The sequence below is a fragment of the Sinohyriopsis cumingii genome, chromosome 15 (assembly GCF_028554795.1).
Source record: "Sinohyriopsis cumingii isolate HCF-2022 chromosome 15, ASM2855479v2, whole genome shotgun sequence".
Taxonomy (NCBI): domain Eukaryota; kingdom Metazoa; phylum Mollusca; class Bivalvia; order Unionida; family Unionidae; genus Sinohyriopsis; species Sinohyriopsis cumingii.
The window spans coordinates 106,933,568-106,948,989 of NC_142975.1; the positions used below are offsets into that span (position 1 = coordinate 106,933,568).

A 15,422-nucleotide genomic window follows, 5' to 3' on the forward strand; every position below is an offset into this window, starting at 1 on the left:
ATTCCTCCAGTAATTCAACTTTAATTACTACCATCGGTGACCGTGTGATGTTAAATCTTTGTGGTTTTAAGAGTTCATTTTTTATTCCAAGGGTTAATATACAAAATAAAGAAAAGAACACATGAAAAACAAATTGTAAGTACCTTAAATATAAATACATACCTAGTACTGGCATTCAAAGTTGACAACTCTACAAGGCAAAATTAGAAAAGAAAGTGAAGTATATGTTAAATCAATAACAACATCCCCATACATGTATGATACATTCACACATATTTAAAGAAAAATAGTTAATGTATATATTCCTTAATATTGGATAGCCAACAGTTTCAATATATTATTTGAACTGCTACAGAAAGATAATTAAAACGACTTCAGAACTAAGGTCATTCTATCTTTGCTTGGAAATAAAATAGATTAAACAATAGGTATTTCGATCCTAAAGTGCTTTAGAACAGATTTTCATAAGCATTGTTCAGCTGTATCATAAGAATTGAAGAATGCATCCGTAGACTAAACAAAACATTTGAGTAATTAACCTATGATATATTGTACATTAACATATGCTTAAATTGTAAATTATTATTATTATTATTATTATTATTATTAATTTTATTGTTAATTTTATTTCAGCAGCAACAACAAATGTAATAGCAATGACACTATTTCTAATGGTTTATTGCAACATGAAAAGGTATGAATAATCTCCACACATTTGGCGGGATTTTATCTAAAATGTCATTACAAAATCATGTGTATTAAATAGCGAACTGCATCCCTCTCATACTGGACTGAATCTGGGTTAAGGAATAACTGATACAGATATATAAAATAAAATATAGAGTCCTTTTTACCACCATATTTAATAGCTAGAAAGTCTTTATTGTTGCTCTATAAAAGATATAGGAATTATAGGTAAATACACATGCAATGACATGTTCACGTGTTTCATTTTTATAAATTATCAGTCCATTAAAGGAATGTGTAAAAACTGTTCATGATGGTGGTTCTCTCTAGTTTTAGTGTAAAGCATGGCACTAGCACATCAGTGTTTCTTTGATGACAATATTTGAATAAAGCGAGTTATATCTTTGCTTATCACGAAGTATCAGGTGACAAAGGTACGAACATACACGAATATATATATGGACAAGGCATAACTGATTGTGCATCACTAGGATACAAGAAAACATACTGTTTTTTTTTCAATAAAACTAATTTGGTTAAGCAAGAAATAGTGATGTATTTCCTAAACAAAAGCAGTGATACTTCAGATAACAAATGTAGCTTCTGGAGAATATAACGTTTCAAAAGAAAACACATGAAACTAGCATTGGACGGCACTTATGTCTTACACAAGCAATAATTGGTATTGTTTCTTTGTAACAAATACAAGTAACAATCTAATTGATCATTTGATATACAAATTTCGGGTACAAACAATGGCTCAATATATAATTTTAGCATAATCCGAAGAGGAAAAAGCAAAAATCAAACCTATACAATAACACATACCTTAAAAGGAAACTTCAATGATCATTTACATATTTGAGCTTGAACTCAGTGTTGTAGTAACAAAATGGTGGTATTAGAATTTTATAAGACAGATGCCAGATATTCTTCTATAAAGGAAAGCAAAAGCCTTACCATCATATATACTTGGTTGACCAAGTCCAATATCAGTAATTTTTGCATCCATTTCACTGCTTAAAATATATAAAGAAACATATTTTTAAAAGTAAACAAGAGGCAAGGTCTATTTGTTCATTCCATTCCTTCATCAATCACTCTGAATTCACTTTATTTGCCATATCGATAATATTTGTATCAAAAAAGTCAACTTGCAACTGTAGCGTCGTATCATTGTGGGCTTTTTCAAAATCAGTAGCTGAGCTCATTCAATGTACTTGTTTTCATACGACCTTACTAATTTTACCCTAATTGTCAAAAGTGAGTAGATATTGTATGGGGCAATTAAAACTAATTCTAGTGCAATGGCGAATGATTTTGCGTAGCAAAATGGACTGGCATAAAACTCTGCAGCTGATAAGATTTTCTTGGAATTACAATTCTTATTTTTTTAAGTACAATTTCTACTTCATTTCATTAATGATTTCGCATGGCAAAATCTGCTGGCAGTGATGTCAATAATTAATATTCATTATGACTTTAATACATATGTGGAGATTTTTTTCTGTGTTTTCTACTACCTCAGGTATATGATTGTTGACCACTACTGTAATTCTTTCTTAGCTACATTCACATTTGCAGTGGTAGAGTTTGCATCAGGAAATTATATTCAACAATTACCGTGATATATATATATATATATATATATATATATATATATATATATATATATATATATATATATATATATATATAGTTGTGTGTGTGTGTGTGTGTGAGTGTACTTTATGTGTGTGTTTGCAAAATATCCATAGATTGCTGTGTACAGTACTCTGAAACATGCTGTGAGCATATTCAAATCTGGGACGCGATTACTCGAACAATCAAATAATTGCTTTACTTAAATGTAAATAGCCCCCTTTAATAACTATACTCCTATTCTCACCAGAGTATTTGCTCCATGGTGCTCCAAGCAGTTTCGTCAATGCAGCAACCACATCACCTGATGAAAAAATTGTGCTGAAGATCGCAGAGAATCAAGTCGCAAGAACACATCACAATCTATGGTTATACATTCACTGGTATTAAAGCGTTGACAAGGGTCTTCAGCTTTCGGTGCAAGACTTCCATACATTGTACCCGATTTATTATTCTTCATTGATCTGAGTTGTTCATTCAGAACACGGCCGACATGTACTTTCATGCATGTAAATGTGCATCTCCTACTGGCAGTTGCAAATGCCTTGCTATGATCTACTCTGACAAGACTATATTGTTTGACTGTGCATAGAAGCTTCTCAAACTCGTTGCAAAGTAATTGAACCTGTCACGTTTTTAAATAATATTATCATAATAGTATCATTTCACAAAGTTAATATTGGCCTTAAACCGAAGGAGCTTGCAAGAATAAAGACTGTATTAAGAAACCGCTACAGGGTCACAATGAGGCTTTCTCAGTCAAAGGAAACTCAAAGTATCCCTCTATGGTTAACATAAAAGAAGTTTCAGCATCTTACATAATAAGGCCAAACTAAAACCAACATCGATGACATTATGTTATTCATGTCATAGCTGACGCAACAGCAAAATGCTGGTAGATTATTTCCATACCTCGCGACCATTCCAGTATTGTCAGAGGCTGTAAAAGCAGCTGTATTTGGTTCAGTCAGAACTGGATCTGAAATTGGTCTTCAAAATGCGCTTGGTAAATGAATAGAACAAAGAAAAGACCTTCAATTACATGGAACGAAAGGTAAATGGCCTCCCTTTGAACGAACTTTGATTTACTCGACATGGCAAAGTCAAAGAAGCATTTCCAATATGAAATTTTGATTCTTGGTGCAAGAAAACAGGAACATGTTAACATGGATCTGGGACACATTAGATTGCATATGCGGTAACGGCTAAATATTTAGTGTATTTTGACTTGGATGGACCATCACTTGAAGTTATTGATTATGTAACCCTAGCGAGTGGAAGACAGCCACTGTTTTATTCTACTCTGCCTTTGCAAACTTGGCTAGATGGACTGATATCTGGAGAAATTCTTATTAAATGGTTGCATATGCACTTAAGAGTTCGCCAAAACACTAACAGCGCATTATGATTTTATATTCTCGCGAAGAAAATACGTTTGACTGACTTTACCAGCGGGGTTGATGTTGACGTCGACCAGTGCGACCTTGTGAATTTACATCACTGAGCTAAAAACTACACACATCCCACATTAACATTCAAGATATTGTCATGAAGCCGTTTCTTTGTTGTTGCAAAGAAACTGTCCAAAAGTACTGCCATCAGGGGATTCAGATACTCGGGTGTGCAAAGCTACGTATATAGTTTTGCACAAAGTCGAATAGAAATCAACATTTGGGACCACCATAATGTACCAAAACTACCACAAAGTTAGTGTGGACTCATTGCATTATCACGTGAAAACGTCCAGTCTTGGACAGCCAAGAATAAAAAGGCTCATTAACTGTTTCTACAACGATGCAGTAATACTCACTGACAAATCCACCATGTTGGCATTATCTTCATTGCGACAATATTGACCAAACAAAATTCTTGATTTTTATTTGCCAGAGATGCACTTTTCTGTATAAACAAACAATGAGCGCAATCGATATAGTTGTACCTGGTGTCGCATAAAACATAACTACCCAAGATTTAAATATTCCATTGCAAGATATTTTATATGACTTAATAACAGATGCCCCAGTTGAAATGGGTAACGGGTGCGTGTTTCTACTGCAACCGACAAAGAAAAACTTGTAAAGCAGGATTAGTTTCTTATTATATTTTTAGTACAACTGCGATACAGACGTAACGCTACCGATTTGAACAGATAATTGAAGCGGAACAACAACTGTAATATGGAATTACAGAGAATCATCATGATCATGAAATACAAGTGTTAAATGTAAAGTTGTAGATACGATTTTTAGAATTACCACGCCAACCATGGTAGGCCTTGTTGTTGGTGGAATTATAAATAATAAAAAAATACTGTAGTCATGACAGTTGGATTTGGCGTCGGAGGTGTGTTGACAGTAATTGGTACCATTTGTTTTGTCGTGCTGGTAAAATAATTTTGATAAAAAAGTTTATTTAGAATATCTCACGATTGCACAAAGTAGTCTCAGTATGATTAATATACATTGCTCTATGATTATAAATGGGTGAGTTAGAAATGGTCTGTGGAAAAGGAGAACAACTGTCGTCTACACACACACACACACATGAAATCAAGTCGTTAGTGACCCAAAACAGAAGACTGATTTATAGACAGTGAAAACAGAGTAAATGTAGTCCCACAAAGTTGGCTTTGTGAAATTGATTCAGTGACCAAACAGCGCAGTAAATATACTTAAGAAAATAATAATTGTATTTACAAAAAAAAAAACAAACATCTGCTACACTAGCCCATTTTCGCTAAGCAAAAGTTTTCACCCGGGCGTTATTTTTACCGCCTTATTTCTCCACTAGCGTTGTGGTATAAAAGGGCGTGGACGTAATCCCATTACAAAACTCGAAAAGACCCATGATGATGCTATTCAAAGTGTTAAAAGTGATATATCAACTGCGAAATGAAGTTGTGACCCTGTGTATTAATCACTGAATCATACAACGAATTGACAAGCACCTTCCTATTCATATGGTATCATGTGTAAATTTAAACTGGATGCTCACTCAACAAGGAACGGTATGTTACTATTCTAATTATGTTGATTTCGAGGAGTCTTGTTTTAGCTCAATAACTGTATAAAATTGGATGCAAATCTAGCTTATAAAATTTACCTTCTACCATTCATGCATCCTGGAAAGAATAAAACAAGACCCCAATAAATTAAAAAATAAAGATGATGAGAATTACAATGCCATCACTTAAAAATTCGACGTTAATAGGTTAAATAGAAAGGACGTTCAGTGGCTAGCAGCACAAGAACCCTTGTATTCATATCAGACAACTTAGTTTGAATCTACCTAATATTAATGAAGATTTAAAATCACTCGAAGCTTTGAAGACATGTAGAATTGCTATATCTGTCTGACTACTGTATAATCTCAACATCATGCAAACAATTTCGATTTTTTTTTCCCTTTGGATCGTTTACCTTTCCTGTAATACATTTTTATAATTATTTTATTTAATAATAAAAAATATCTTAATTCGGTATATTTAAATGAAGATAACTTTTCATGAACATATTGGCTTAAAACGAAGGACATTTTCTATGCAAGGATTGGTATTATATAAAATACTTGTTTAAATAACATTAGTGTCTAGATTCAATTGCTTGTTACAATATTGTATTATTCGTAATGCAGACCTCGTTTTAAAAGACAGAACTAAAGATTAAACAAAAATGTAAGAAAGGAAATGGAATCAATAATTTAAAATCAACAACAAAACATCCAATTTCTTTTTATCTACAATGCAAAAGTAAAAATTCAGATCACAAGTCTTAAAATATTCTGAATGAATTACAGTATCATAGATGATTTGATATAACACAATCATGTGATCCACAATGTCTCAATACGTTTATAACAATCCAAAATTCAGATCAGAGAATTATATATTCGTACTCTACAGAGTACGGAGATTCGAGCCTGAATCTTCAGGTAAACTGCACCCATCGGCCACGGACCCGGGTTCAAATCTCGGTAGAATACCAATTTGAAATTGTGTAACCTACACGTAAATGCTTTTTGTATCATATTTTTAAAAACTGTGTTTGCATTATCAAACATTCTCTTGTAGAATCAAGGAATAACACTTTCTGTTCTGTCTGGTGTATGCTTGCATTCATATATATATACACACACACACATATATATATATATATATATATATATATATATATATATATATATATATATATATATATATATATATATGTGTGTGTGTGTGTGTGTGTGTGTGTGTGTGTGTGAGTGAGACATATAGATAGACAAAAGGAGAGACTGCTAGAGAGTAATAGCAGGTAAATACGATGTTTCGCAATAATCACATACCGCTGCTGATGCCTCTCCGTGAATGGATAATTAACACTATTGCTGCAACCAAAAGGCATGTAGCCAGGCTAAAAAAGACTGCGGCTACTACTATTAGAGTATTTTGGTTGGTATTTTCCATAGTGTCTGAAAGAAAATACGGTCAATAAATGTAATGGTAGAATAAATCATTCGTCATTTCTTCCGTCTATCCGATTCACCCCATACTGTCCAAGCTTATAATATTTCCTGAAGTAGCTAAATTATATAAATATAAATGGCTATTTCTTTCTTTAAAATGCGTTGGACATTGAAATAGACTTAGGTGCAGTCTTTGTTGCTTTCAGTGGTTCCGTAGTGGATTTGTAAACAATCCATGTCAGTTTTTCTCATGTTTGCACTGATTAGAGACTAGCTGGTACTTTTGTTGACATTTCTACAAAGAGCTTGTTGAAATTTCTTAGCACATAAAATGATCTTTCTACATCTGCTCTACTGTGCATGAATGTCAAACATGCAAATGTTAGCCTAATTATTCCTAAAGGAAGATGTCAACAAATTTCCATCAAGGCGCGGTAATTACCCAGATCAAAATAGAGATGGTCTTGTTATGTCACTGGGACATTAGATTTACCGATCAGAACCTATATTTTTGTTTTGGCTACTTGTTTATCCAACATCTGTAAAATAACATTATTTATGATATTTGCTGTTTTGTGGATTTCCGACGGGATTTCTTAGTGACATCGCTATCCAGGAAGACATCTTTACTCAAGATGATCTGGAACTGAAAACTGCGAATATTGCGCACCGGAACATTATTCCGAATACCGAACTAATCTTGTTGTTTCTTTTATATAAGTAGTAAAGTCCGAAACTGGCAATAATCTTTAATTAATATTAAACGAAGATGGTTTCAATATTCTCCCTCAAAACAATGACCTACAATAGATTGTGTTCTTCAATATTAATATATTTTAATTAGCTTACGTCATGTGAATTATGCTGTTCCACTCATTGTACTTTTTCCAATGTCAAGTAGCATAATGTTCTCTACCACAACAGCTTTTAAACATGACTTCATTGTAACTACTCTCAGACAACTGAGTAATCTGTGAAATTAAATGTTTACGTCTGACCGCCAAATCTTGTAATGGCCTCTGGGACATCGTGATCAAAAGGCACCTGTCTGTTGGAATAAACAGTGAGAGGAAAATAAATTATCCCAAAGTTTACCTCTCAATGTGGCAAGTGTCAACAGCTGCAGTGTGTGTGTGAGAATGATGAAAATAACAATATAAATACTAACTATGAATGTAGAGATGATTCTCATATAGCCAATATCATAATACAAGGGTAGAGTAAGGATCAAAATAGTTTCGATGCAAATTCATTGGCTATTATATGTTTGACAGGAATAGGGTTTCATCTGGGCCATACTAACAAACAATTACTCTCTACTAGAACTGTCGAAATAAAACAAATAATTTTTAATATAATGAAAACAAAAATCAATGGTTTACAAATGTACAAAGTGTCATAGTTAATGTCTGTCAATGTGCCTCCAACAATAAGAATTATGTAAATTTCATGAATTTATGAGTTTATGATAAGGGTTTACACGTGTGTTACTTAAATATTATAGGTATTTGTGGAAAGAATATATCACATGAAGTTAATGTTAACCTCTGCAAATAATAATGGACATTTACTTGGACTCTCAGAAACAAGTATATTAATGACTACGAAAGCAGAAAGTGGGTTTCTTGTGTATATTGAAACTGGTGATGCAGCTAAAAGAACATAAGCCCCAGAAATACAGTAAATGGGATCCATTTGGCTACAAATTACTCCAGAAAAAGAAAAAACTGTACATTAGTGGTTTTGTCTACTGGCTATCATCATAAAATACTGATTGGTCTGAATAGGCTGGACTTCAAATTCATGCAATTTCAAGTAAAGAAAATTAAATTCTCATTCTAAGTGAATTTATAAACAGAAACATTTGTCTATGTTAATGTCACGGAATTGTATAAATCCCTTTATTTATTAAATACATGTATTAGGGTTTAGTTTTTTGTGTACAACGATACCCAAGAATGATTGATGTATATTGTACAATATCTCGAAACAGTGAGTTCAGTTCATCCTATGCCGCACGTGCGAAGTGCTTTCGACGGGAAAAGCCGATATTCATCAAGCGCACAGGAGATGTAGGGATACATTATCTGTGTATAAATACCCCACCACAGGACTAAATCTTTACACTACAGAAACGTCTTGTCAGCGAGTAGTCTACTTAAGGACTTGCATCTTCAGCTGTATAGATATGCGAGTTTATTTATTAATTTCTTATAGGTAATAACTATTGTACCACCATGTTTATTTTTTGGTATATTTTATATGTAGCTCCGGCTTGCGCAGCATAATGCAAATTTATGTTCAGCTGATCAGAGCTGATCATGGTGATCAGAGCTGACCGTGGAAGCTGTGGAGCTGACCATGGTGGTCAGGGTTGACGGGATACCAGCCGTAGAGCTGACCATAAAGGTTGACAATGACGGCTGTCGTGCTGGCGATAGCGGCTGAGGAGGTGACGATGGAGCTAGCGATGGAGCTGGTTGAACGGCGGCCATGTAGCTGATTGAACAGTGTGTTGCTGGTCAAGGAGGTGGTCGGATGTTGCGACCGATTGGAGGGCAATGCTTGCTTGATTGAACAAGGAATTGAATCGTGGTCGGTGACTACCTGTAATGCTGATTGCTTGTCAGTGTGGCTGGTAGCCAAGTAGCTAGTGACTGTTTCGTGTAACTCCATACATGCAATATTTTAGCCATTGGCTAATTTTGGGATTTGTTATACCCAGCGTTTCAGGACAGTAAAAGTGTTTGATATCTGTCCCATCGTTATATCATTTTACTATTTGTGTAAAGTACCTTATTTTTTTCTGCTTGAGTAAAAAACATCATTCTTGTCGTCGTGTAAAATTACCATTAATCATTTTTACTATTTGAGTAAAACATTCTTTTCGTCATGTGAAATTACAGTGAATCATTATCCCTTGTCCTTGTACTGTGCAAGGTCATTTACTTGTATTCACATTTATGTTACATTATTAGGTTCATGTGGATTGTGTTCATTTGTCCAATATCTAGATCTTATACACGCACGTATTAATCATAATTCTTTTTTTCATATGAGTCATTCATCAATAAACATTGTACCACCATCAAAAGTGTTCTGTTATAAATCCGACATCCAAACCAGTTATCTCATTACAGTTAAAGTAGAAGAGGAACTAAGAAATAAAGTCACTACAGTAAAATCTACCTCTAAAACACCATATTTGTCCAATACAAGAGGTGTTCTGAGGGTAATATTTCTATGATTGATTGAAGTGAACCCTTTCAATATTTTTACACGTATTATCATATGGTAATAACAAATCAAAGAAAATTATTATTCATAAATAATTGCAGTTGCATCAGTTGATAAATGAAAGGAAAATTTCCATTGGTCAGAACATAATCATGTGATCGGACCCAACTGTGTTTATTTCTGTATAAACTAAACGGAGAACTAATGTATACTAACTTCTATAAATAGAGTCACGTGCATAGCAATTAACATAATCACTGAACTGGAAGGCATGCACACTGCTTGCCATTAAAACGAAACAAAAACTGGGTTTATATTTTATTTAGAAAACTGAATAAATTGATTTGACAGAATCAAAAAAGACATTTATCTGAATGTAAATAATTCTTTCTTTGTCAAGATTTTCGAAAAGAAAAGCTTGTAAACTCAAATTTGACAAGAACATTGAGGCTACAGTAGTCCTATATGTAAGACCTCGACGCTGATGTTTATGTTTTGGGCGTCACTGAAACATAAATAGCACGTGATACATCTTACCTGTAGGACTAGGGATGCAGTATTTTCCCTGCAGCTTGTTACAAATTAATTTAAAGTTCTAGGTAAATGGATATAGGGATTCTTCGGAGGAGGTTGCAATTGGATTCACAGTACTATTGGACCCTCATCACCATAATTATTTACCGATAGTCTTAATTTCATCCGTAAGTAGCCCTGTAGGTAACCTAAACTGATATGAAACACGAAAACATATTTAAAGATGCGAACACTGGTTGTTCATGTGACTGGACAATAATGATTCTGCAAAGTCTCAAAGAACTCACGATAGGCCTAGCATAAAATTTAGGAGTCATCAAACAAAAACACACATTCTTTGCTTTTAATATTGAACAGCTATACAGCTCGCACACGCCAATGTAGATAAACAGTTTAGGACCATGCTGGGGAATTTTCAAAAGCTCAGATCGCCTACCATTGGTAGAATTTTTTGTTGATATTGACGTAGCTATTGCGTTACAGATAGAGAATATCCTGTTCTATAAATAGCTATACAGAAGATGTCTCATCATACGCTTAAACAGGCTCTAAAACTTAAAGGACATATCTTCATTTTTGAAAAAACAATCATTTTTGAAAAAACAAAATAACAAGAAAAAATAAATAAAATTATACAGAATTGCGATTATAAGAGTTTAACGTTGTTTTTATGCAAATTTATCATGGCATAAACTGTCAGTTGCCGACACACACAGCTTACATAACGAAATACGGACGCTATTTTTCTGTGTGATTCGGCAACTGCCAGTTTATACCACGATGAACTCAGTAAAAACATTAAACCCTTAAATACATTACTTACAGACGTAAATGCATAATTTATAGATGTCTTCAAAACATTGATCCTTAGACATATGAAAAAGATTCCATATAATACAGTCCAAATCTTTGAAGACTTTGAAGATAATTTAGATACATGGATGGCTCTTTTCATGGAAACAGTACACAAGCGTGCCCATTTATAAACACACTGGATAATGAAAAACCACCTGTCAGGTTAGATCACACCAGAATGTTAAATGCAATGAAGAGAAGAGATCATCTAAAATCAGTATGAAGTTAAGCAGATTATAAAATTTGGAGGAATAAAACTAGTAAAATGATAAGTCAAGCCAAAAGAGTTGATTACAAGAAAGTAATGAATGAAAATTATACTCATACACTATTTGGAGTTTCTGTAGAAATTGATGCAGGAAACTGTAAAACTATAATTCTATTCCTCAGTCATTGTTTGATCAACGACTGATCAGGTTCCCTTGCGAGAACTGAAATCTAAACTACTTTCCTTGCTAATACCATCACAGATCTGTGCTGTGTATAGACAATCCTGTATTAGACTTAACAATCATCGACGTTGTAGGTTCCAGACCAAAACTCTCAGATTTTCATTTTACATCATGCAAGTGGTCTCAGCTACATGCAGACAGGGAAAGAGCCAGTTCGAAAATATAAAGTTCCAGAAGACATGACAATTTGTTACCCACGAAAGGACAAATCTACAGGGAATTTACCAAGTCGAATGGTATGAAATTATTCCAGCTCCTTGTTTGCCAGCAATACAGATATATATATATATATATATATATATATATATATATATATATATATATATATATATATATACCATTTAAAAGGTCAACCGCTGATAGTCTGGGACACATCAAAAGACGAAGCGTTAGCCACTAATGAGACCCAACGTGTGTCCGAGGGACCTATTCTAATTTCAGCCAGGAATATATGGTTCTCAAGGTTTATGGGATACATTTACCTCGATCTTATAGAGGAAATTAATAGATACCCATCAAAGCAAACAGTTAAGCAAACGCTGTATCAGTTGAAGCGTAATGGCTTCATGGAGAAATTTAACGAGACTTTCAAACAAATGCAATATCAAATGTGCTTGGAATGACCGATATCTAAATGCGACTTTGATCAGATGTCGCAAAGGTTCTTAGCTGTTTGCATGGTTATACAATAAGAAAATGTGTGGTCCTATGAAGATTATGTGCGAACGAAGACGATATATGGGAAAAGAAGTTAAAAGAACATACAAGACGTTGTCAGCTTGAATGTGCGAAAAGATTACAGAGTGCGTGTCAGTTATAATACAGCAAACTTGCTATGTTGTGGCGTTAACATGCATGTGTGAGTGTGTGATTTCGATGTTTAATGTAGCTTTAACAATTTTTCAGTCATATTGTTACGATGTATGCAGTGTGGCAGTTTAGAGCGATGCCTAGCACTAGGGCTTTATGTCCCAGACATGTAGCATGATGTCCCACCCAGTCACATTATCCTGACACCTGACCGACCTGTCCTAACACTAACCTCTTAATGTTGAGCGCCATGCGAGGCAACTGTTAGTACCATATTTGTAAGTCTTTGGTATGACTCAGTCGGGGATCAAACCCACGACCTCCCGCATCCGAGGCTGTTCTCTAACTACTAGGCCACTGGAGAGGTCTGTTAACATGCAAAATAATTGAGTGTCGGTGCTTCTCTCTACTAGTGGAAATGAAATATTAGTCCAATGGAAAAGGTATTCGCTATGACACAACACATCAATGGTAAGACTATCAAATATACATCAAGGGTTGACTGATGATAGTTAATATGCTTATATTAAAAGTATCCTTAATTCTAGTCAACTCATTCAATGGACTAGCCACAGCGACTGAACAAATTTAAGATAAAAACCTTGTAATACAAGAAAAGATTGAATCTGTTTATTGCTTTCTGCTCTAGGGCCGTCGCTGATTGTTTCAATTTTCTCAGGGTTTTAACTACTAGATAGCCAGAACATTTCAAGGTAGATGGCCCAAGTATTCCAAGGTAAATTACACGATGGTATACTTGTTTGGTCTCGCTATGAGACTGGCTTTGCTGAGTTTGTCGAACACGTTCATTAATACCATACGATGTTCTTTCCAGGTAAACGTATACATGACAACTTTGTCAGCAAATTTATATACATTACAGTGTCTTTTAACAATTTGCGACCAAGAAAAAAACATCTCAAGCCAGCATTTACTAAACTGAACAGCATGACTTTTAACTGATATTAACCGTTTGGGGTCGAGAAAATCTTTTACAGGCTGGCATTATCAGCAATTCGCATCATACATATATCCAATGTTTCCAATGTACAGTTGTCCTGCCAATTTTGCAAACAGATATTTGGCATCAAACACTAACTTTTTTCAGTTGATGAAATGCTATATTATTTTGTTTCGACCACCACCACGGAGGACGAATACTATATAGTCTAAGGGTCAATCATTCCCAGGTCAAGCATTGCATTTACTCCCCCCACCGTCTCTTTATATATATATATATATATATATATATATATATATATATATATATACACACACACACACACACACACACACACACACATCATTAGTATCTTACCTGCACAACTTTTCTGGCATGTACCTGTTAAAACAAAGTAAATCGAGTTATTTAAGCAGAACTGATGCATTCTCCAAGGAGTATCATCATCATTGTAGTAAGTGCTAAGAAGTAAATTGCAGCTCTTCAAAATCACAATTTACTAACTATCCTGATGCCAATGCTAGATGGAAGTGGCTGGGATTCAAGTTTTTACTGTCTCGTGCAGCCATAAGTTTGTGTGTGTGTGTTATTTAGATTTTTTATGTAGCTTTAACAATTTGTCAGTCATATTGCTACGATATCAGCAGTGTGACAGTTTATAGCGATGTCTACCACTGGGGCATCATGCCGCAGACATGTAGCGTGATGTCCCACCAAGTCACATTATCCTGACACCAGGCCGACCACTAACCTCTTAATGCTGTGCACCAATATATATATATATATATATATATATATATGCCTTTTAAAGAGGGTCGGCATGGCAACTAATGTGTTTTGTACCAAGGGGAATAATTGTTTTATATGTATAATATATTCACCACATGGGTAAAAGCCTCAGATATAGTGGAAATACTATAAAGTATGGGCTATATACCGAAACAACAAAACTTGATCCCATTGCTGTGTTGTTATAAAAATATTTCAGCAAGATTTTTTTCTATTTTTTTAAGTATAGTGTAACAGCGCATATCATCTACTTTGCATAATATACATGGGCAGGCATTTTTACATCAATAATGTATAGAACTCTGCATATCCGTTATACATCTCTCTAATTCAATGATTGCCCTCAATTACCAATTGTTGATGTATATGCTTTTTAATTTAACTGGAGACCTTTATAAATGACAATGAAAGGCCTTAACTCCAGTTATACAGCTCTCTAATATGATCCATAATTACATTTTAGCAGTATTTCGAACAAAAATATAATTTCATAGGACATAGAACGAATAAGACCCCTGTTCAAATCATTGACATACCTATTACATTCATTCTTAAAAGGTATCAAATAGCATTTCGAAGCAACCAAGGTGAACATCCTCAAAATTAAATAACAATTGCTTTCGTGCTAGAATATACATGTATGCATAGGAGGTGTTCACTATCAGTAAAACAATTATAGATTCACATAGGTATCTTCTTGCACTTGAAACAGAAGAAGTCAACCAAATCAATACATTTATTTGTATGTGAAGTAAGACATCGTACCCATCCAATAGTTGTCTGTTTGTTAGTTGGATATTATTGGCTGAACGCCATATTTCATCAGATCATAGGTTGTTATACATGACGACTGTACACTATGGGAAGACCCACCAAACTACAGAAAGCTATTGGCAACCTTTCTCACGTAAACCTAATCGTAAATCAAAGCAAATTAATTTGTGCCGGAGTCAATATGTTGCACCACAATTAATTGCTATCGAGTGTGGAATATAGGGGAAAAGGTTTATTTT

At 34.2% G+C, this 15,422-nt stretch overlaps 1 protein-coding gene across 10 annotated transcripts in view; it reads right to left on the minus strand.

Annotated features, from left to right (window-relative positions):
* Positions 1 to 15,422, minus strand: part of LOC149782433 (adhesion molecule nephrin-like) — a 195,303-nt gene that overhangs the window by 83,816 nt on the left and 96,065 nt on the right. For 5 of the 10 annotated variants that reach the window (XM_089933832.1, XM_089933831.1, XM_089933830.1 and 2 more), the window contains exons 10-14: positions 13,978 to 14,001; positions 6,652 to 6,777; positions 5,431 to 5,449; positions 1,648 to 1,706; positions 163 to 190 (exon numbers count right to left, since the gene is read on the minus strand). In XM_089933832.1, the coding sequence (XP_089789958.1) occupies positions 163 to 190; positions 1,648 to 1,706; positions 5,431 to 5,449; positions 6,652 to 6,777; positions 13,978 to 14,001 (256 nt within the window). Of the gene's footprint in view, positions 1 to 75; positions 191 to 1,647; positions 1,707 to 2,575; positions 2,633 to 5,430; positions 5,450 to 6,651; positions 6,778 to 13,977; positions 14,002 to 15,422 lie in introns of those variants that run through there. The other 5 variants (XM_089933834.1, XM_089933835.1, XM_089933837.1 and 2 more) reach the window with 5 other exon arrangements.